This window comes from Vombatus ursinus, unplaced genomic scaffold (assembly GCF_900497805.2).
Source record: "Vombatus ursinus unplaced genomic scaffold, bare-nosed wombat genome assembly UNPS02005286.1, whole genome shotgun sequence".
In the NCBI taxonomy this organism is placed as follows: domain Eukaryota; kingdom Metazoa; phylum Chordata; class Mammalia; order Diprotodontia; family Vombatidae; genus Vombatus; species Vombatus ursinus.
The window spans coordinates 537,131-556,149 of record NW_020945064.1 but is presented as its reverse complement, the minus strand read 5'-3'; the positions used below and the strand labels follow the sequence as shown (position 1 = coordinate 556,149).

General features: G+C 40.1%; 1 protein-coding gene across 1 annotated transcript in view; it reads left to right on the top strand.

The window, feature by feature from the left end:
• Positions 1–3,372: 3,372 nt before the first annotated feature.
• Positions 3,373–19,019, top strand: part of PKD1L3 (polycystin 1 like 3, transient receptor potential channel interacting) — a 43,555-nt gene continuing 27,908 nt past the window's right edge. The window contains 7 exon segments of the mRNA XM_027846197.1: positions 3,373–3,539; positions 3,631–3,757; positions 5,169–5,297; positions 5,824–6,055; positions 12,685–12,878; positions 17,363–17,438; positions 17,441–17,592. Coding sequence (XP_027701998.1) covers positions 3,373–3,539; positions 3,631–3,757; positions 5,169–5,297; positions 5,824–6,055; positions 12,685–12,878; positions 17,363–17,438; positions 17,441–17,592 — 1,077 coding nt within the window.

Below are 19,019 nucleotides of genomic sequence, written 5' to 3'. Positions count from 1 at the left end.
AGACCAATTAAACAAATTTCAAAGGGCAGGAAAAGAAAGTGGGGATGTGTTTCTTTCTGCATGAAGGAAAGTGCAGATCCATGGAATTACTGAAGGGAAATATTGAAGAATAAGGCCATCTTTAGTAGTCAAAGCTGAATTCAGCACTATCAAAGTATTTCTTCTACTTGGTCTAGATTAAATTTGCAAATGAGTAACCATTACTTCATTTTTAAAACTTTTGTCTATTTTAAAGTAAATTTTATTTTTTTTTAATTAATGAAAATCTTGCCTTCTCTTCCATCCACCTTCCATTTCAAACCCCCTGCCCCACACACATACATACACTGAGAACAAAAGAAAGACAGAACAACGCCTGTTACAAATATAGTTCATCAAGCAAAACAAATTGCTTCATTGGCCATATATGAGTCTCAATCTGCACCATGTCTCCTCATGAGCCCTATGGAATCATGATTTGTCATTGTGTTGATTTGACTTCTGAAGTCTTTCAAAATTGTTTGTTTTTACAATAATATCTAATTATTTACTTAATCATTAGTAATTTAGAGCATTTTTAATATGGCTATTTATACCTTGTATTTCTTCCTCTGAAAACTGTCCCTATCCTTTGATCATTTATGGGAATGGCTTTTATTCTAATAAATTTGAACCAGTTCTCTATGTATCTTATAAATGAGACCTTTATCAGAGAAAATTGCTATAAAGATTTTTCCCATTTACCTGCTTATCTTCTAATTTTATCTGAATTGGTTTTGTTTGCACAAAAACTTTTTAATTTTATGTGATCAAAATTGTCCATTTTATCTCCTGTGTTTCTTTCTATCTCTGTTTTGGTCATGAAGTCTTTCCCTATCCATAAATCTGACAGAAAATTTCTTCTTGTTCCTCTAATTTGTTTATGGTGTCACCCTTTATGTCTAAGTCATGCCTCATTTGGAGCTTATGTTGGTATATGATATGAGATGCTGGTTTACATTTAGTTTCTCCCTGAGTACTCTCCAGTGTTCCCAATAGATTCTGTCAAATAGTAAGTTCTTACTCCAATAACTGGGATCTCTTTGTTTATCAAATACTAGACTACTGGCCTCATTTGTTTTGTATATTGTATACAATATAAAGAGTATATATTTACAGTGTATCTGTTGCACTGCTCAACCTATTTCTTAATCAGTACCAAATTGATCTGTAATTATGTAGAATAGTTTAATATCTGATACTGCTAGGTCCCCTTCATTCTCATTTTGAAAACCTTAAGGCACTATATATAAATATTAGCTGTTATTATTAGTGGGATTGAGACCATGAGTGGCTGCTGCACTTCCAGCTTGGATGAGATGGGGAAATCCAGTGAAGGAAGAAAGGAAGGAGGAGAGAGAGAGACAGACAGACAGACATACAGAGAAAAGAGAGAGAAGGGAGGAAGGAAGGAAGGAAGGAAGGAAGGAAGGAAGGAAGGAAGGAAGGAAGGAAGGAAGGAAGGAAGGAAGGAAGGAAGGAAGGGAGGGAGGAAGGGAAGGAAGGGAGGAAGGAAGGAAAGAAGGAAGGAAGGAAGGAAAGAAGGAAGGAAGGAAGGAAGAGAGGGAGGGAGGAAGGGAAGGAAGGAAGGGAGGGAGGGAGGAAGAGAAGGAAGGAAGGAAGGGAGGGAGGGAGGGAGGAAGGGAAGGAAGGAAGGAAAGAATAGTTGCTCAGAGCAGTAAAATTGAATGATTTACCCAGGACCAATATGGAGCAGAGATAGGGTCTAAACCTAGGTCTTCCTGTTTTAAGAAGGGCCAGGCCAACTCTAGACAGAATAAGAGAACAAAAGCAGCATAGTGGACCTCTACGTGGCGCTGCAGTGGACAGAGTGCCAGGGCTCTAGTCTGGAAGACCTGAGTTAAAATCCAGCTTCAGATGCTTATTAGTAGTGGGCAAATCACTTACCTTCAGTTTCCTCATCTGTAAAATGGGGGTAATAATAGCACCTACCTCCCAGGGTCATTGTGAGGATAAAATGTCATGATATTTATAAAGAGGCTGGCAAATCATAGTCACCATACAGATGTTTACTATTATTATTGGCACTTCCCGCATTATAGGTGCTCAACAAATATTTGTCTATTTTATTTTAAATCAACTCTTCTGCAGGAGGGCCCCATTAAAAAAAAAGAATTAGAAGGAGAAAAGAGAGTGTATTCTGTTTCTTTTAGTCTACTACCTAATCTTGTGTAAGCCTTTCATGATTTCTTTTAGCCTAGGAACCCATTTATTAGCCCATTATTTCTTTTTTTTTAATTAAATTAAATTTTTTTCAGTTAGCAAACATCCATTTTCTCCCTCCCCCTTCCCTGTAAAAAAACAAAACAAATGTGCATGTAGCCCACTCATTTTCAGAACTATTCATTTCCTCTGCCAACTCAATCAGCAGTGATGATTTTCTCTGGATTCCTCTCTTTTTGTTACATTCAACATTCTATCCTCCTAGCCCACAAAGGTTGACCAGTGTTTTTGAACAAAATACAATGAGAACTCTTTCCTATTAAAGAATATAAAATAGGATTTTTATGTTCCTACCAAATGATAACATTATTTATGTCCATTAGAATATCAGGGGATTTTAGTCCTAAGAAATCTACGTGGAATTTCTAAAGTATCTTGTATTCCCCAAAGAAAAAAGCACTAAATACATAAAAGACAGTTACAAAAAAGTTTAGGGATGGGGTGTGTGTGTGTGTGTGTGTGTGTAATTGTTTGTTTTTTAATATTTCCAGATCAATGGCAGCAATCGCCTTCTCCACCCAAGTGAGCCGTTGCTGAAGGTCCAGTCTCCAAGGGGGAATCCTCTGAATGCCCCCGTAGCCCTCTGCCCCGGCAACTATGACATGGAAGGTTCTGAAACGAGTATAGTTGGGGCCCAACAGGATTCAATGCAGGTGGGAGCAGAATCTTTAACTACTGAGTCTAAATGCTGATTCCAAACACCTCACCTCACTACCAGTCATGTTCTCTTTCTGAGATTTTAGAATAATCCTGCCATGGGAATCACTGCTATAGAAACTACACACTGAAATCTTCCAGGGTCCCACACCCCAACCATTCATCGAGTGAGCAGTTCAGAGAACAAACAAACATGTTTTTTCTTAGAAAATTAAATATTCTCCCTTATGGTACTCCTAGGGTCAGACTTGGCTACAGGACAAAGAGACATTTCCTTGATTCTCTCTCTTATTTGGTAATGGTTGATCTATCTTTAGTCAGTGTGGAAGTCTCTTCTATGGGGTCTCATGAGTAAAATGTACTTTTCTGGTCATCTTTGCTTGAGACTTGGTTTTCCCTCGGTCTACACTGTCACTTCAGTCATGCACTATTGGGAGTGAGGTAGGGAGGAGGATGGGACACAAGGCAGATGGCATTTCCCTGCAAATGCAGATGGAAGACACGTTGGAGACATCTTTGATAGCCCTGGGGAAGATACAGGAGGCCCTCCTTCCAGCCAGCCAACCTTCAGAGTCTTCGATGATAGTGACCTCTTCTCTTGCCACTCTGATGCTAAGAAGGTAATGGAGAAGGGAGGAAGGGGGGAGCTCCCTTTAGAGCTCAGGTTTTCAGAAGAAAAAAATAATTCCATCTTCCTTTTCTTCCCCTCAGCCAAAATATATCAACTTTGTCTTCAAGTTCTTATACTCTTGGCTACCCAGCGCCTATGCATTTAGGCTTCCCATCGGCCTCTGCTTTGGACGATCTCCTGAGTAAACACCAAAGTGTAAACATTCACGTGAGTGTGAAGTTGTTCCTGAACAGAACCGTCTGTTCTGATGGCCAAGGGCGAAGTACTATGCAAACATGGCATTATTATTACGAATATAAGCTGGCCAAAGCAGTAGGTGACATTATGCACACAAACCCTGTGGATATGTATAGGAGCAGAGATGTTTATATGCTACAAGCTTCTGAATTTAACTGAAGGCCTGTGTTCAGTGAGAAGCAGCCTGGCAACAGAGGATGGATAGTGGGCCAGCCTCAGAGTCATGAAGATTTGAGTTCAAATCCTGCCTCAGACACACTGGCTGTGTGACTTTGGGGCCACATGCTTGACCTCTCAGTGCTTGCCAGTGTGTATTGGTAGAATGAGTTGCCCATATCATAGGAATTTCCCATATCAGTGAAATCACATGTCAAGCTCCTATACCTATCTGTATTCTGCACCATGATCTGAATGATTTCAACTTGTTTCCCTCTAAAATCTGTATTCAGGAAGACTCATCTTCCTGAGTTCAAATCTGGCCTCAGACACTTACTAGCTGTATGACCTGGGCAAGTCACTAACCCTGTTTGCCTCAGTTCGTCATCTATCAAAATGAGTTGGAGAAGGAAATGGCAAACCGCTCCACTATCTTTGCCAAGAAAACCCCAAATGGGGTCACAAAGAGTCAGACACAACTGAAATGATTCAACAACAAACAAAACTTCTATTCAGAGCCATCACTAGGTTGGGGTGTCTGAGATTGTGCCCTAGCATGCCAACATCTAAGGCCATGTTTGTGGTCTTCTCAGCTTGATTTCCTCTTACTTCACACTGATCCAGCCCAAGGCCACCACCCTCAAGGTTCTACCTCTCTTCCAAGCCTATCCTCTACAACCACACCTCCTGCCCTCCAGATTCTAAGCTTACCTCCTAAAACAGGGGAATTGGAGGTCCAAGACCATTGCCTTCCTCAACTGCATTCACCCTGGATACAAAAATACCCTAGTTATGGCTCTGTCTCTTCTAATGTAAATGTACAAAAGTTGAGAAAAATCTGAATAATGGGTGACACGACACATGATCATATCAGTAGATAGCATTTGTTTCTGTAGTCTCCTAATTAGCTTTAGACATATCACTTGCCCCTATCCTGGAGAGCAATAGCATTTAGCACTCAGCAAAAAGGCAAGTCTCCAGGTGCGTGGTAAGGCATAAGGGCAAAATTACAGGACTCACAACAGTGTGACATCTTTTATTAATTTTCATTTTCATTCCTTTCTGTGTGACAATGAGAGAGATGTTTGTATTTAATTTCACTAAATAATTTGTATTTAATTTTACTACAAATCCTCTCAACATTTACTCTAACTTCTGATGCCTGGTATTTATCACTATATGCCCTCCACTGAGGTTGTAACAGCAATCTTCTCTTTGCCTTTAGGTTACTGGGCTGGCTTTTAATCCCTTCAAGCATTTTGATGAGCAGGATATCGTTGGAAGTGTTGGAAACGTATTACTCACCTCTAATCATAAATCTCTTCAAATCCAAGACCTGTTGGAAGAGGCAGAGGTACATATTGAGTGTCAGGCCCCAGGCAATAATAGAAGAGAATGAAAGGACTTAGCTACTGAGGAAAGAATCATTTTAATTGGATGGCAGTTTATTTTGTTACTTACATTGTTGCTATGGAGGCTATAACAAAAAGGTGTAGTACCTTAGACCTTGAGGAGAAAACCTCAAGACTCAAAGTCTATCACAGTTCTAGGTCCTACTCCTATTCCTTGCTGTGAAATCATATTGGTTTTTGTTTGTTTTTTAATTCATGGCGTGCGGTACTTGTATTAGTGCCTAAACGGACCTCAATGGGCAACTAATACAACAGCTCTTGTTCCAGAATGTTTTACTGGATAATGGGGCACTTACTCCTTAGGTCTACGTATATTTTTGAGTCTTCTAACACTGATGTCTGATAAATATTGAAGTGGGTAGTGAAGCAAAGATTATTTATTACCTTTATAAACTCAATTGAAAATGAGTCCAGAGCATTGATGAACAGCCTCAAACCCTGAGGACAATGAATCTTTTCTTTTTCTAGATAATACTCTGGAGAGATGGCAGCATAGAAACCTATCCCACCAGCTTCAACATGAGAACAGACTGCTTTGTGATCACAGTAAACATCACTTCCCTAGAAGAATCTCTAATAGTCTGGGTAGAGCCTGAAAATCCTCTTTCCATCACACTCTACCTTGGTTTCCAGTATCAACCTAATAGTACTCATTTTCATTTGAACATCACCCTCCCGAAGGAACAGATATGGGAGAAAGGTAAAATCTCATCAATTATATTATAGTTCAGGAGTTTCAGAATTGGAAGGAACTTCAGAGGCCATCTATGGAACTCATTGATATTTCACTAAATCCATAAATTAATTTAGGTAGTATTATCATTTTTATTATATTGGCATAGCCCAGCCATAAGGGTGATAATCTCTCCAATAATTAAAGTCTCCTTCCAAAGAATGCTTTGTAGTTGCACTTAAATAATCTTATGCACATCGTGGTAGATGAACTCCTAGATATTTATGTATTCCTGGTTATTTTAATGGAATTTCTCTTACAGTATTTTCTTCCTCTTTTTTGCTACTACTTATAAAAATATTGATGATTTTTGTTGCATTCTATTACCATAGTGAAGCTATTAATCATCTCAATTAATTTCTTTGCTGATTCATAAGGGTTTTCTAAGTTGACCATCATGTCATCTGCATATATGAACAACTTTTCTTTGCCCATGTTTATACATCTTTATTTTATTCTGTCTTACTGCTATAGTAAGAACTTCTAGAATTATATCAAATAATAGTGGAGAGGAAAGACCTCTTTGCTTCACTCATTTGCATTGAGAAAACTTCTAGCATTTATTGCAAACAATGTTAGCTCTTGGTTTTACATATATGCTTTTGAGAATATTAGACAAGAGCTCTTCTATGGGGGTATGCTTTTTAGGATTTTAATATAAATGAGTGTTGTATCTTGTCAAAGGCTTTTTCTGTATCTTTCGAAATAAGTATGTGTTTTGTTAATTTTGTGGTTTATATTATTGTACCAATTATTTCCCTAATGTTGTATCATCTTGCATTCCCAGTATGAATCCAACTTTCACATAGTGAATTATTTTCTGAATGTATTGATATAGTTTCCTGTCAAGGACTTATTTACTGCATTAATATTCATTAAGAAAAATAACTAACAATTACATAATGCATACTCTGTGCCAGGCACTTTATAATTACTCTCATTTTGATCCTCACAACCACCCTGGGATGTAGGTGCTATTATTATCCCTATTAAATTAGATGAGGAAACTGAGATTAACTGAATTGCCCAGCATCACACAGTTAGTAAATGTCCAAAGTCAGATTTGAATTAAAGTCTTCTTGACTCCAGGCCCAGTACTCTACTAACTGTGCCACCCATTGATCTCTGCTTCTCTTTCTCTGCCTTGTCTCTCCCTAGTTTGCATGAGGACTGCTATTTGTCTCATAAAAGAAGATTGGTAGAGTGCCTCCTATCTTCATTTTAGGGTTTTTTTGTTTCATAGTTGTTAATCACTTCTTAAATATGTAATATAGTTCACGTATAAATTCATCTAGTCCAGGGTTTTTATCTTCTTTTTAGTTCATGTGTTGCTTGCTCAATTTCTTTTTCAGAGATTGGGTTGTTTAATGTTTCTATTTCTTATTTTGTTGGTTTGGATTTTTTTTTTTTTTGTAAATACTCATCAACTTCCACTAGTCTTAGAAGCTAGGAAGACTTGGGTACAAATCCTTCCTCTGACACATACTGGCTCTAGGCAACTCTCAAAAATTATAGGTTGGAGAGATAGTACTGCACTGGTAGAGGGATTTTCTTCACTTGGGATTTTACACCAATGAAATCACAGGTCCAATACCTCTCTTTATCCCTCCCCTTTTGAAGCTCAGATAAGAATGTAGCACCTAGGATAGAGCTCCAGACTTGGAATTAGGAGGACCTGAGTTCAAATCCGGCCTCAGACACTTGACGCATACTAGCTGTGTGACCCTGGGCAAGTCACTTAACTCCGATTACCTCACCAAAAAGAAAAAAAAAATGTAACACCTAGTTATCCCTGCTCCTCCTACATGTACACCCTCCTCATCTACTATATTTCATTGACATTAATTTATGATATCCCTCTCCAATATTATTTTCATTCTATGCCTTCTTTATTTTTTTCCACTTTTGAGATACTCCCAAAAATATTCCCAAGAACATTAGCTATCAATGGAAGCAACAAGGTACAGTGGGAAGTATTCTGTAAAGCTAGTCTGAGGACCTGAACATTTCCCTTTATCTCTTATCCCTTTTGATATCCTGACAGACTCCCTTTGAACCTAGCAGCTCCCTCCACGTCAATGACTTTCTCTTTCCAAGTGTGTATGTTGGAATGATGTTGCTTGTGTCAGGTGGACTGAACCAGCCTCTAACCTAAGGATGGCCGGAGCCAATCAGAGCAGGCTAGAGATAGGACAGTCAGGAATCAAACGGAAGTTTAATTTCAAAATGAGGGAAACAGCTTACAAGCAAGGAGGCAGATTAGACACATGTGCTGGGGCCCTGCCCCTAGTAGGAGGACCCACCTCAGTGTGGCTGAACCTTGATTTATATATTTGTGGCTAGACAAAGAGTCAAACAGAATAGTGTAGCAACAGTGGTGGGGCACAACAGCAATAGTGAGGCGAGGTTGTCTAGTGACAAAAAGTCCGTTCATAGCAGGGCCTCATGTTGGGGCCTGTTGGTGCTTGTCCAAGCTCAGGAACCATCAGTTCCAGAAGGTGAGAGCAAAGGATTGTTGTTATGCCAAGCTCAGGGCACCTCTTGCTTGCTGGGCCTTAGCTCTGGAAAACAAGATGTCTCCTAATAGTATCTTGACAACTGTTTAGTTTTCGCCCATGCAGGTTAGATATGTCCACATGGGTCTGTCTACATCCGCTTGAAGGAAGACAGGAATAGGCATCTTTAACATAGCCTCCCCCCATTCTTTTCAAGGGAGATTTTGATTCCTGTCAGGAAGGATGGAGCCAGAGACTGGCTTCTCTGCTCTCCTCAGCCAGAGGGAATACTAGGCTAGAATTATATCTATCTACTCCCTTAAATGTTATTAGTCTAGGAGAAATAACATTTAGGTTCAAGCTACAGCTCCTGATCACTGTTCCTTAACAGGGAAAGAGGACCCCAAGCTCTATCCAAGGCTTGATTCTCTTCCCACCAAATGTCAATTCCACAATGAATACACAGAGCAAATAGCAAATAAATCCATTTATCCAAGCCAATAGCAAAAAAGAAATCAGAGAAAAAATACACATGAAAATATATGCCAGACAATCCAGACTGCTCAACCAAGATAGTCCCAGATCCTACCCAAAGGGAAATTCCTTGAAGTCTCTAGTGTAGCAAGTTAGGGAATGGGGACATGGCAGAGACTCACTGCTACTCTACATGTCAACTTCTTCCCAAAGTTATTGAGAATCTTTGTGGACCTGAAAAGAGGTTGGAATCATTCATCTTGTCTCTCAAAAATGGAATCCAGAACAGCCAAGGATCTCTATTCTTTCCCACTTCCACCAACTCCTCCACTCCCCCACCCCATCCCCATAGGCAATCTCTACCAATAAGGAGAGTCCCATACAACTGGCCCTTTGAGTCAAAGGTTTCATGAGCAACTCACTACCTATTCCTTTTGTGGGGTGTAGGTTTCTTTTCAAAATTCTGCTGTACACAGAATAGTCACTACCTTGGGGAAAAAGGGAAAGTGAAAAAGTGCCTGTTCCTTGCTGCCTTCAGAGCCTAGGGTGCTTCCCAGCTTGTGGTTTTTAGGGGTAGCTGGATTCCAAATTCATTGTCAGGCTTGTAACAGTTCAATTTCAACTCTCTATTTTGCCCTAATTCCTCTTCAGTATCCCTAAGCCCCCACCTGGGTCAGCTTCTACTGATCAGATAGTCTTCTTGTTGAGGTCAGATTCTCGGGAGAGCGGTTTGAGTGTGAAAGAATTCCCTTAGACATTCTCAATAACCAATGGGAGCTATTATTTACATGAAAAAGCAACATGAGTCTCATTAACAAGAAAGCTAATTGAGATGCTGATATTTGGGAGGACCAGGCTTATATAGACAGAAAGCAATACAGCTTGAATATGTTCAGGATGATGATGTAGTTTTAGGGTTTTATGGTGGTTGAAGATTAAGGAAGAATTTTATGACACAGGATGAGGGAGATGGTTGCTTAGAAGATAAGGAGGAATTTTATGACAGGAGATGAGGAAGATAGTTGATAGGATAAGAAGGACAGGGGGACACAGGATAAGCAAGAAAAAAAGCAATTCTTTTGGTCTTACAAGATAAGGAGAAGTTCTGTGGTCTTTCAAGATAAGGGGAAAAGGACTTTAGGACGCCCTCAAGTTACAGGATCTCAAATTACAGGATGAGCTACAAAATGAGCCCAAACCCCTCAGGAGGCGGCTTCATAAAGTACTGGAAAAACAGCTCTTAATGTTCTTTTAACTCTTGGGACACCACATGCTGTCTCCACATCATTCTGACTCCAAACAGGGAACGCTCTGTTTTCTCTACCATTCTCTATCTGTAAGCTTTAAGTAGGATATAACACATAGCTCTGGATTTCTGTTGATCAACAGTTTATCACATTTGGGGGCTTAACAAGAGGTATCTAGGACAAAGGTTAATGCCTCTCAAGCCCAGAGGAAAGCAAGTGGGTTTAAAGTGAGTAAATGCATTTAACTATCTCCAGGGAGAGAGAAAAGGGAGGAAGAAAGTAAAGTTAACAATCTATCTTCCAAGCCCAAACTGAATCAGTGGTGGAGAATTCACTCAGGACATAGTTTTTGCTTGAAACATTATCACAGCGTCTCAGATTAGATTTACTGATTTCTTCCTTAAGAGTTTATTTCTATTTCTTTGATGTTTTCAGTATTTTCACTTAATTCTCTGTTCTTCTGAGTCATTTTGGAGATTTTTAGAGTTTCTCCATTGTTGTTTCAAGGGTCCTTGGAAAATTTGTTCTATTATCAAAGTCCTTCATAACCTAGCCCCCTTCTACCATTCCAGTTTTCTTACATCTTACTCCCCACGTGTCCTCTTTGATCCGGTGGCACTGTTCCACCATTAAGACATTCCATTAGCTCCCACCATTTTCTTTGGCTGTCCCCTATGCCTGGCATGCTCTTGCTCTCCAACTGTTGACTTCCCTGGCTTCTTTTAAGTCCCAACTAAAACCCCACCTTCTATAGGAAGCCTTCCCAAACCCCTCTTAATTCCAGTACCTTCACTCCATTAATTATTTCCCATTTATCCTGTATATAGCTTGCTTTGTATCTATTTGTTTGCATGCAGTGTCCCCCTTAGATTGTAAGCTCTTTTGCTTCTTTTTGGATCCCTACCCCTTAGCAGTCAGTGCCTGGCACATTATAGGCACTTAATAAATGTTTATGGATTGATTATCTTCATCTTCCTAAGGGAATTTTTACACAATTCCCTTTGCTGTGGCTCTTTTAAAAAAAAAAAATTTGTTCATCTTTCCTCCTCGGTTTTTGCCTTTTCATTTAGCTGACTTTCTATGGTATCATTGCTGAAAATGTGCTTAGCCTCAATCCTTTCCCTTCCAAAAACCTAGTGATGTTGTTCCCTACCTGCTGCCCTTGACCCCTATTCTCTCTTCTCTCAGACGACCAAGATTGGATGACGTCTATGTCTCTTAAAGGGTGAAGGTGACCACCTGGAACATTGCTTCAAGGTGACTACTCTGAGAAGCCACCATAGTTGGGCCCATTTTCTCTCTATCCTTTCCAATCTTCTGGGCTCCAACCATCTCACTGCATTCTTTGCCACTCTTCCACATTCTTGCCCCGTGGCTGTCTTCCACATCTGACTCCTTTCCTTTTTTTCCAGGTCTTGAAGCTGGTTTGATTCATGAACTGCAACTTGCTCCGGGAATAGGGTTGCAGTGCCTACGATTACAGTAGCCATGAGGGTTTTCAGAGCTATCCCTGGCTGCACAAGCAGGGGAGACCGAGGGTGGGAATACCACAGGAGATCTAGGAATAACAGGCTGCTGAGCTAGTTTTCAGTCATTTTTTTCTGTAAGACTTTCTGTAAGGGCTCTTTCACATTTCCTTTCCTGCAATTGCTGAATTTTCTGCATCTCCTTCCCTGTATTATCTGAGGTAAGAGGAAAAATGGTCCCAGACTCCCTCTCTGTCCTCTTCCTAGAATTCCCCCAGTTTGACTCATCTTGAGCAACACTGTCCTCCAACCCCAGACTTTTTCAGACGAACATCTGGCTCACCATACCTCCCTTATCTTGTACGTATGGAGCTGATGCTTTGAACCCAAATCTAGTACTTTATATAGTACATAAATATATACATAATATATAATATATATTTATTAATATACATAATATAGAATACTAGTATTTATCCTTCTCTCCTGTGAATAGCTGCTGTACTTCCAGCCTGGGCAAGATAGGGAGACCTAGTCTCAAAACAAATGAAGAACGTAGAGGAGAGAGAAAGGAGTCATAGGATGGTAGAGATGGAAGGAGAGGTGGCATGTGTAGTCAGGGTCCTACACTTGGAGTTAGACGGCCTGCATTTGAGTCCCAATGGTGTACTTTGGGCTGTGCCAGTTTCCTTGTCTGTAAAATGGGTGAGCTGAACTAGAAGGCCCTTAAGATGCTTTCCACTGCTAAAAATACGATTCTTAAATAACATCTTTAGTCCAGTTCATTTGTCTGGCATTTGGTGGGACCCGGGATCTTTTACTGGTCCTAACATTAATTTGTTTTGTGCCGCCGAGGTAATTGTGCTTACGATTTGTTTCTGAAGAAGTAACCAAATACCGTTCTCTGTTCTAAGATGAGAAGTACTCGTGGGTGCTTTCTCCAGAAAGTCTGCAACATGGAACAGGTACCTACTATATAACAGCTGTGGTGAACGAAAGCAAGAAGGACCCAAAGCAGACATTCCTGAAATTCTCAGTCACCACAGCTGCCACTCAGTGTTATTTCTGGGATCATCACAACAAGACATGGAAGAGTGATGGCTGCCGAGTAAGAAAGAGATTTATTCTAGCCTCTGGGGCGCCTATAAACCCAATACCGCTGATATCTCATTATAGAAGCACAACAGAAGGAAAAACCCGGGGGGCTAGACTGGCATATAGAAGGAAGTAGGGTGCTGTGCAGAGGGGATTGGGACTAGGTGGGGGGGCTGGAAGGAAACTGAGAAGTAGTTATTTTTTTGTGGCTACTTTCTGTTTTCTTCCTGCCTTTTTAATAGTCACACTTGAGAAATGCTGAATGCAACTGATCATTCTGGATAATGCTCAGAGTAACCCAGGTTTCAAGCCTGGGCAGCAAGCAGCATGAAGGACACAATTTACATGAGGAAACAGAGGACCAATAGAGATGACCTGGAAAACATAGACATCTCGATGCTCCCCCATGGGAACAGGGGTCGTTCCAGTTGGACAAAATGTGAATTAAATGAGCTAAGGCATGTAAGGCACTATATAAGAGATAGCTACTACTACTACTACATTTTAAGTAAAATGAAAGCAAAAAATTTTCCTACTAAAGTTAGAGGACTTTAGTGAATAAAAATAAAGAATCATCTCCCCCTTCTAGATGAGCTGACTCTCGTCTCATTGCCTACCTAAAAAGAGTACTAAGCCTTGTAATAAAACATGGCCTGGCTCCATAATTAGGGGAGATTCTTTCTATATTAACAATACAAAAGAAGTAATAAGGCATGATACAGTGGCTTCTAAACTCTTTTGATGGCATACCCCATCTGTGAAATTTTTTGAGCAGGTGCCCCTAACACATGTATATTTACTTATTAGTAAATCACATCTATGTACTACTGTTCTAATATTTATTTATACAATTTACACAATGTACAGAACACATTATAAAATCTATACATTTCATGTTATATAATTTATACATTATAAGATTTACACTAAAATATTAATTAAAAAGAATGAAATAGGGGCAGCTAGGTGGCACAGTAGATAGAGCTCTAGCCTTGGAGTCAGGAGGACCTGTGTTCAAATCCAGCTTCAGACACTTGACACTTACTAGCTATGTGACCGTGGGCAAGTCACTTAACCCTGATTGCCTCATCAAAAAGCAAAAAACAAAAAACAAACAAAAAAGGATGAAATATTTGTTCCTAGGACCAACAGAAAGAATAAGAGGAGGAATATAGGAAGATCTCTGTTCAAATTCTGCCCCTTCCTGACTGTCTGATCCTGGACAAGTCACTTAACCTCCATCTGCATCAGGCAGTCATGCCTGCATCTGGACAGAGAACTTGATGGGACTAATGCTATGTAGGAAATGAGTTATGTTTTGGCTTGTAGTCATAAGTACTAAGTGATGTGGATTCCTCACCTCACCACGCGAAACTGGTCTAACAAGGAGGATTGTATATAAAATGCCCAGTCAAACATTGCTCACAGCTCTAAGGGTCCCATTAAAAAGGAACCCCTGAGATACAGAAGGAAGAGAACATTTGACAGAAACAGAAGATTTTGCAGAATTTTGCTTTCTAGGGGTTATCAGAAAATTAAATGTATGACATTGTCAGAGAAAGTAAGTCTAAGTCATAATGGCTGCACTTTTTCTCCTTTATCTGCAGAATACTATACAGATATTAATTAAGTAGATAAATTCTACTTAGAATAATCGAATTTTATAACTGGAAAGGCCATTAAAAATTATCTAGTCCAACCTTGTGTTTCTTTGCCAGACTTATGCTGCCTAAAAGGTCATTACTGGAATGCAAGAAAGAGGACAAATTTAAAGGGCTAATGAGCACTCTGGATCTTGTATGGTTAAAGTGGCCATAGACGGCAAATTCAATTCACTAAAGCATTCAAGAGAAATGAGCCACGTGAGGCCTAGCCAAGAATGTGCTGGACTGAGAAGCAGGAAGCTCTGTCTTTGACAAAGGCATATTTACTTCAAAATATAAAAAGAACACTTCCCCCAGCAGCTTGGGGTATAATTCCCCCAATGCCACCTCGGTCTCTAGAGGGGAAAAAAGGGAGATTTAAACTTGAAACTTAGCCAAAGCGTGGTCCGAATCCCACATCAAACACTTAGGATAAATCTCTCATTTTTTCAGAAGAAACTAAAGCCCATCTGGGTTAAGGTCATATCAAAATAATAATGATAATAATAATGATAATAACAATAATAATAATAGCAAGTGTTTATATGGTGCTTTACAGTTTACAAAATGCTTTACAAATATTATAGGATTTGATCCTGGGAGGTAAGTGCTATTATTATCCCCATTTTCCAGATGAGGAAACTGAAGCAAGCAAAAGTGAAGTGACTTGCCCAGGGTCAGATAACTAATCAACGTCTGAGGCCAGATTTGAACTCAGGTCTTCCTGTCTCCAGGTCCAACGCTCTATCCATTGTGCTTTCTAGCTACAAGCAGTAAATGGAAAAGTTAAATGTGGATGCTAGTCCTCTGATTCCAATCCAATGTTCTTTCCACTGTACCTCATTTAATTACTTTATGATTCTGAATGCGCCACTGAAACTCCATAAGCCTCCATTTCCTCATCTGAAAGCCTCACGGCATCAGTGTAAGGAACAAATGACATGTGGCAGTTGACTTTCTCAGGGCCAGGCCTGTTTCATGGCCCCTCGGGGTATGTTCTAGGTTTTGTGGGTGTTTCTTCTCTACTGCTGTTGGCTTCAACCCTTACTGGCTGTTTCCTCTATTTTAGGTGGGGAGGGCAGTGAATAGGACCCCCCGTTCCATTTAACCATTGGACATTGGATTAGCTTTTACAAAGGGGTGGTGCAGTACAGAGAGTTCTAGGCCTGGAGTCAGGAAGACTCTTCTTCGTGAGTTCAAATCTGGCCTCAGACACTTCCTAGCCAGGCAAATAACTGGGCAAGCAACCCTGGGCAAGTCACTGAACCCTGTTTGTTTCAGTTTCCTCGTCTGTAAATGGAGCTGGAGAAGGAAATGACAAACCACTCCAGTATCTTTGCCAAGAAAGCCCCAGATGGGGCCATGAAGAGTCAGACACGACTGAAACGGCTTAACAACAGCAATGATAATTTTAAAATTTTTATCTTTATTTTATTATTTATTATTTTTATTTATCTATATATTTTTTATTTATTATTTTTATTTTATCCCTAAATATTTATTTATAGCATGAGAAAATATACACACATTTCCCCCAATACCTCAGGGTCATAATTCTCCCCCACACACATACCACCTCAGTCTCTTGGGGGAAAGGAGGGAGATTTAGATTCAAAACTCAGCTTATTTCCTACATGGCACTGGTTCAACAAAATCCATGTCCAGATTCAGGCACCACTGCCAGGTGAATCCTTCCACTGGGCTGGAATGCCAAAAGTTGCTCCTGATCACCTCTTGTTCCACAGGGCATGAGTGCTTTGCTAGATGAGAAGCCCAGAACTCAAGCCTCCTGTGTTGTTCTCCTGACCTTCTGAAATGCCCAAGGTCAGAGCCTACCCTCCTTTCCCCAGACAACATGAGCAAAGGAATCCCTGAGATCCCACAGAAACAAACAAGGCAAAGAAACAGTTTAAGTGCACCAACAGGTGTTTAGCCACTTGGAACCAGCTACAGAATGCCCAGCCTGCTCCAGGCTCTCTAAGGCATTTCTCTTATATGCCATAAAGATTCACGGAAAAACAGTCTCCCAAAATAGCTTCCCCAGGGAGATAGGATCTGAGATCCTCTTTGCATGTGCCAGGATCCCATTACAAGAATCAAGTATTAGAGGCAGCTAGGTGGTGCAGTGAATAGAGCTCTGGCCCTGGAGTCAGGAGGACCTGAGTTCAAATTTGGCCTCAGATACTTACTAGTTATGTGACCCTGGGCAAGTCACTTATCCCCAAGTGCCTAAGGGGGAAGTGGGGGGAGAGAGTAGAACAAGGATCAAATATTTAAGTGTGCTTTGCAAGACATAACTATAACTATCGTTATTATTTCCAATAAAAATAAATAATTCTTCCTGGGGCAAAAATTAAATTCCTTATTCAACTTGTGAGAAACAACATGGTATAGTGGATAGGGAACTGTCCTCAAAGGTAAGAAAACCTGGGTTCAAGTTCAGCCTCTGACACATATTGGCTCTAGGACTCTGGGCAAGTCACTTAACTATAGGCAACTCTCTAAGACTAGACACTGTAGAGAAGTTACCGACCCTCACTGGCAGAAGTTTCCTTACCCAATGAAATCACAGGCCCAGTCCCTACACCTATATAGTGTGTGTATCCTCCTATGGTTGTTGTTGTTCATCCTTCATTCTCAAAGAGGACCAATGACATCATAAGGGTGATGTCTTTCATGGTCTCTGAATGGCAAAAAAACAAAACAAAACAAAACAAAAAACCCTCTCATCTGTAACTTCAAGCAATGAGTATATAGATACCCTGCAGGCCCTCACTGCCATACTTTTCTTGTTCTGTGTTTATGCTCCTCTGGCTCTTTCTTGGCTGACTCCAATCCTTTCCTCTGATTGCAGGTAGGGCCTCAGAGCACCATTACCAAGACCCAGTGCCTCTGCAGCCACCTGACCTCCTTTCATGTCTCCTTTATAATCCTCCCAGGACGGTGAATGTCCAGGACACAGTCAAGCTCTTTCATGGGGTGTCCCGCAATCCCGTTGGGGTCTCCCTGCTGGCCAGCCTTTTGGGATTTTATATCATTTTTGTTGTATGGGCCTGGAGAAAAGATAAAGATGACAGGAAGAAGGTGAGGTGTACAGTAAGCTTTGGCAAAATGTTTCTCCCCACCAACCCCTACATGGAGTATCAAAGACCAGAGTTCAAATCCTGCCTCATTCATGCACTAGCTGCATGACCACTTCCAAGTCACTTAACCTGTCAGCCTCGGTGTCCTCATCTGTGAAATGAGAGCAATAATAGCGCTATCTCCGAGGGTTGTTGTGAGGTTCGAATGAGATGGTATTTGTAAAGCGCTTTGCAGGCCTTAAAAAACACTTTGTAAGTGCTAGCTGTTATTATTGTTATTATCCTTGAAAGAATGCCTTTGTCAGGTCATGTAGTGTCAGATCTGGAAAGAACTTTACAGATCATCTAGTTTCTTCCCCTCCTTTTACAAATATGGAAACTGAGGCTTAGAGAGTTGAAGTGCCTGCCCAAGGTTACAAGCATAGGATCAGAACCAAGACGTGAACCCAGGTCTCTCTTTTCCAAGTCCAAGACTCTTGCCATTGTCCGGCATGGAAATTGAAGAAGAGGAGGAAATATTCCTTGGCCTCTTCCTATGGCTATTCCTATGGCTTCCTATGGCCTCTGTTGCCCAAGTGACTTAGGATACAGCTCTTGTTCCACGCCCTTTTGGAACCCTAGAAAAGAACTTCTAGAAATTGTGGCAGAAATTAAATCCCCTTGTGCCTAACTTTACTCCCTTACTTTATTCCAGAGATCTTAATCTGGGATCCACAAACCCAAAGGGTCCAGGGATAGATTTCAGGAGGTGTAAATTTAGACGGAAAAAAAAAGCACCTTTCTTTTTACTATCCTCTAACTGAAATTTGGTGTTTACTTCAATTAAAAAGAAATTATGCTGAGAAAATGTCCATGGGCTTCTCCAGACACTCAAAGGAATTCACAACACACACAAAAAACAGTTAAAACCTATTTTACACAGTATATCTACCTGAATTTAGAGACAGAAGACTGGAATGAAAATTCTGACTCATCACTTATTAGCTGTGTGACCTTGGGCAAATCACTTAACTTTTAAACCCTCAAGTTTTTACTTCAAAGCGTTGTTGCAAGAAAAGCAGTTTGTAAATCTTAAGGTACAAATCGATTTATTCCTATTTATTATTTATTTTATTTTTTATGCATTACTATTCTCATTCATGCAAAGTTAGATGTAAAGCACTAGTTGCTTTAAAAAAATAAGAATCCTTTTCTAATATAAACAATTACCACCTAAATTTATGGTTTATCATTTTTATCTGTTCTTTTTTCTTTAAAAAAAATTCTAAACTTAACAAATGCCACAGAAGATGGGCATTTTCTTTCTATCTGGTTTTCTTACAATGGGAAACTGTCCCTAATGTAGTTCTCATTCCCTAATTAATATAGAAAGTGACTCGTTCATTCCTTGCAACCCTGATGGAGACTCAAATGATGCCATGGGTCTAA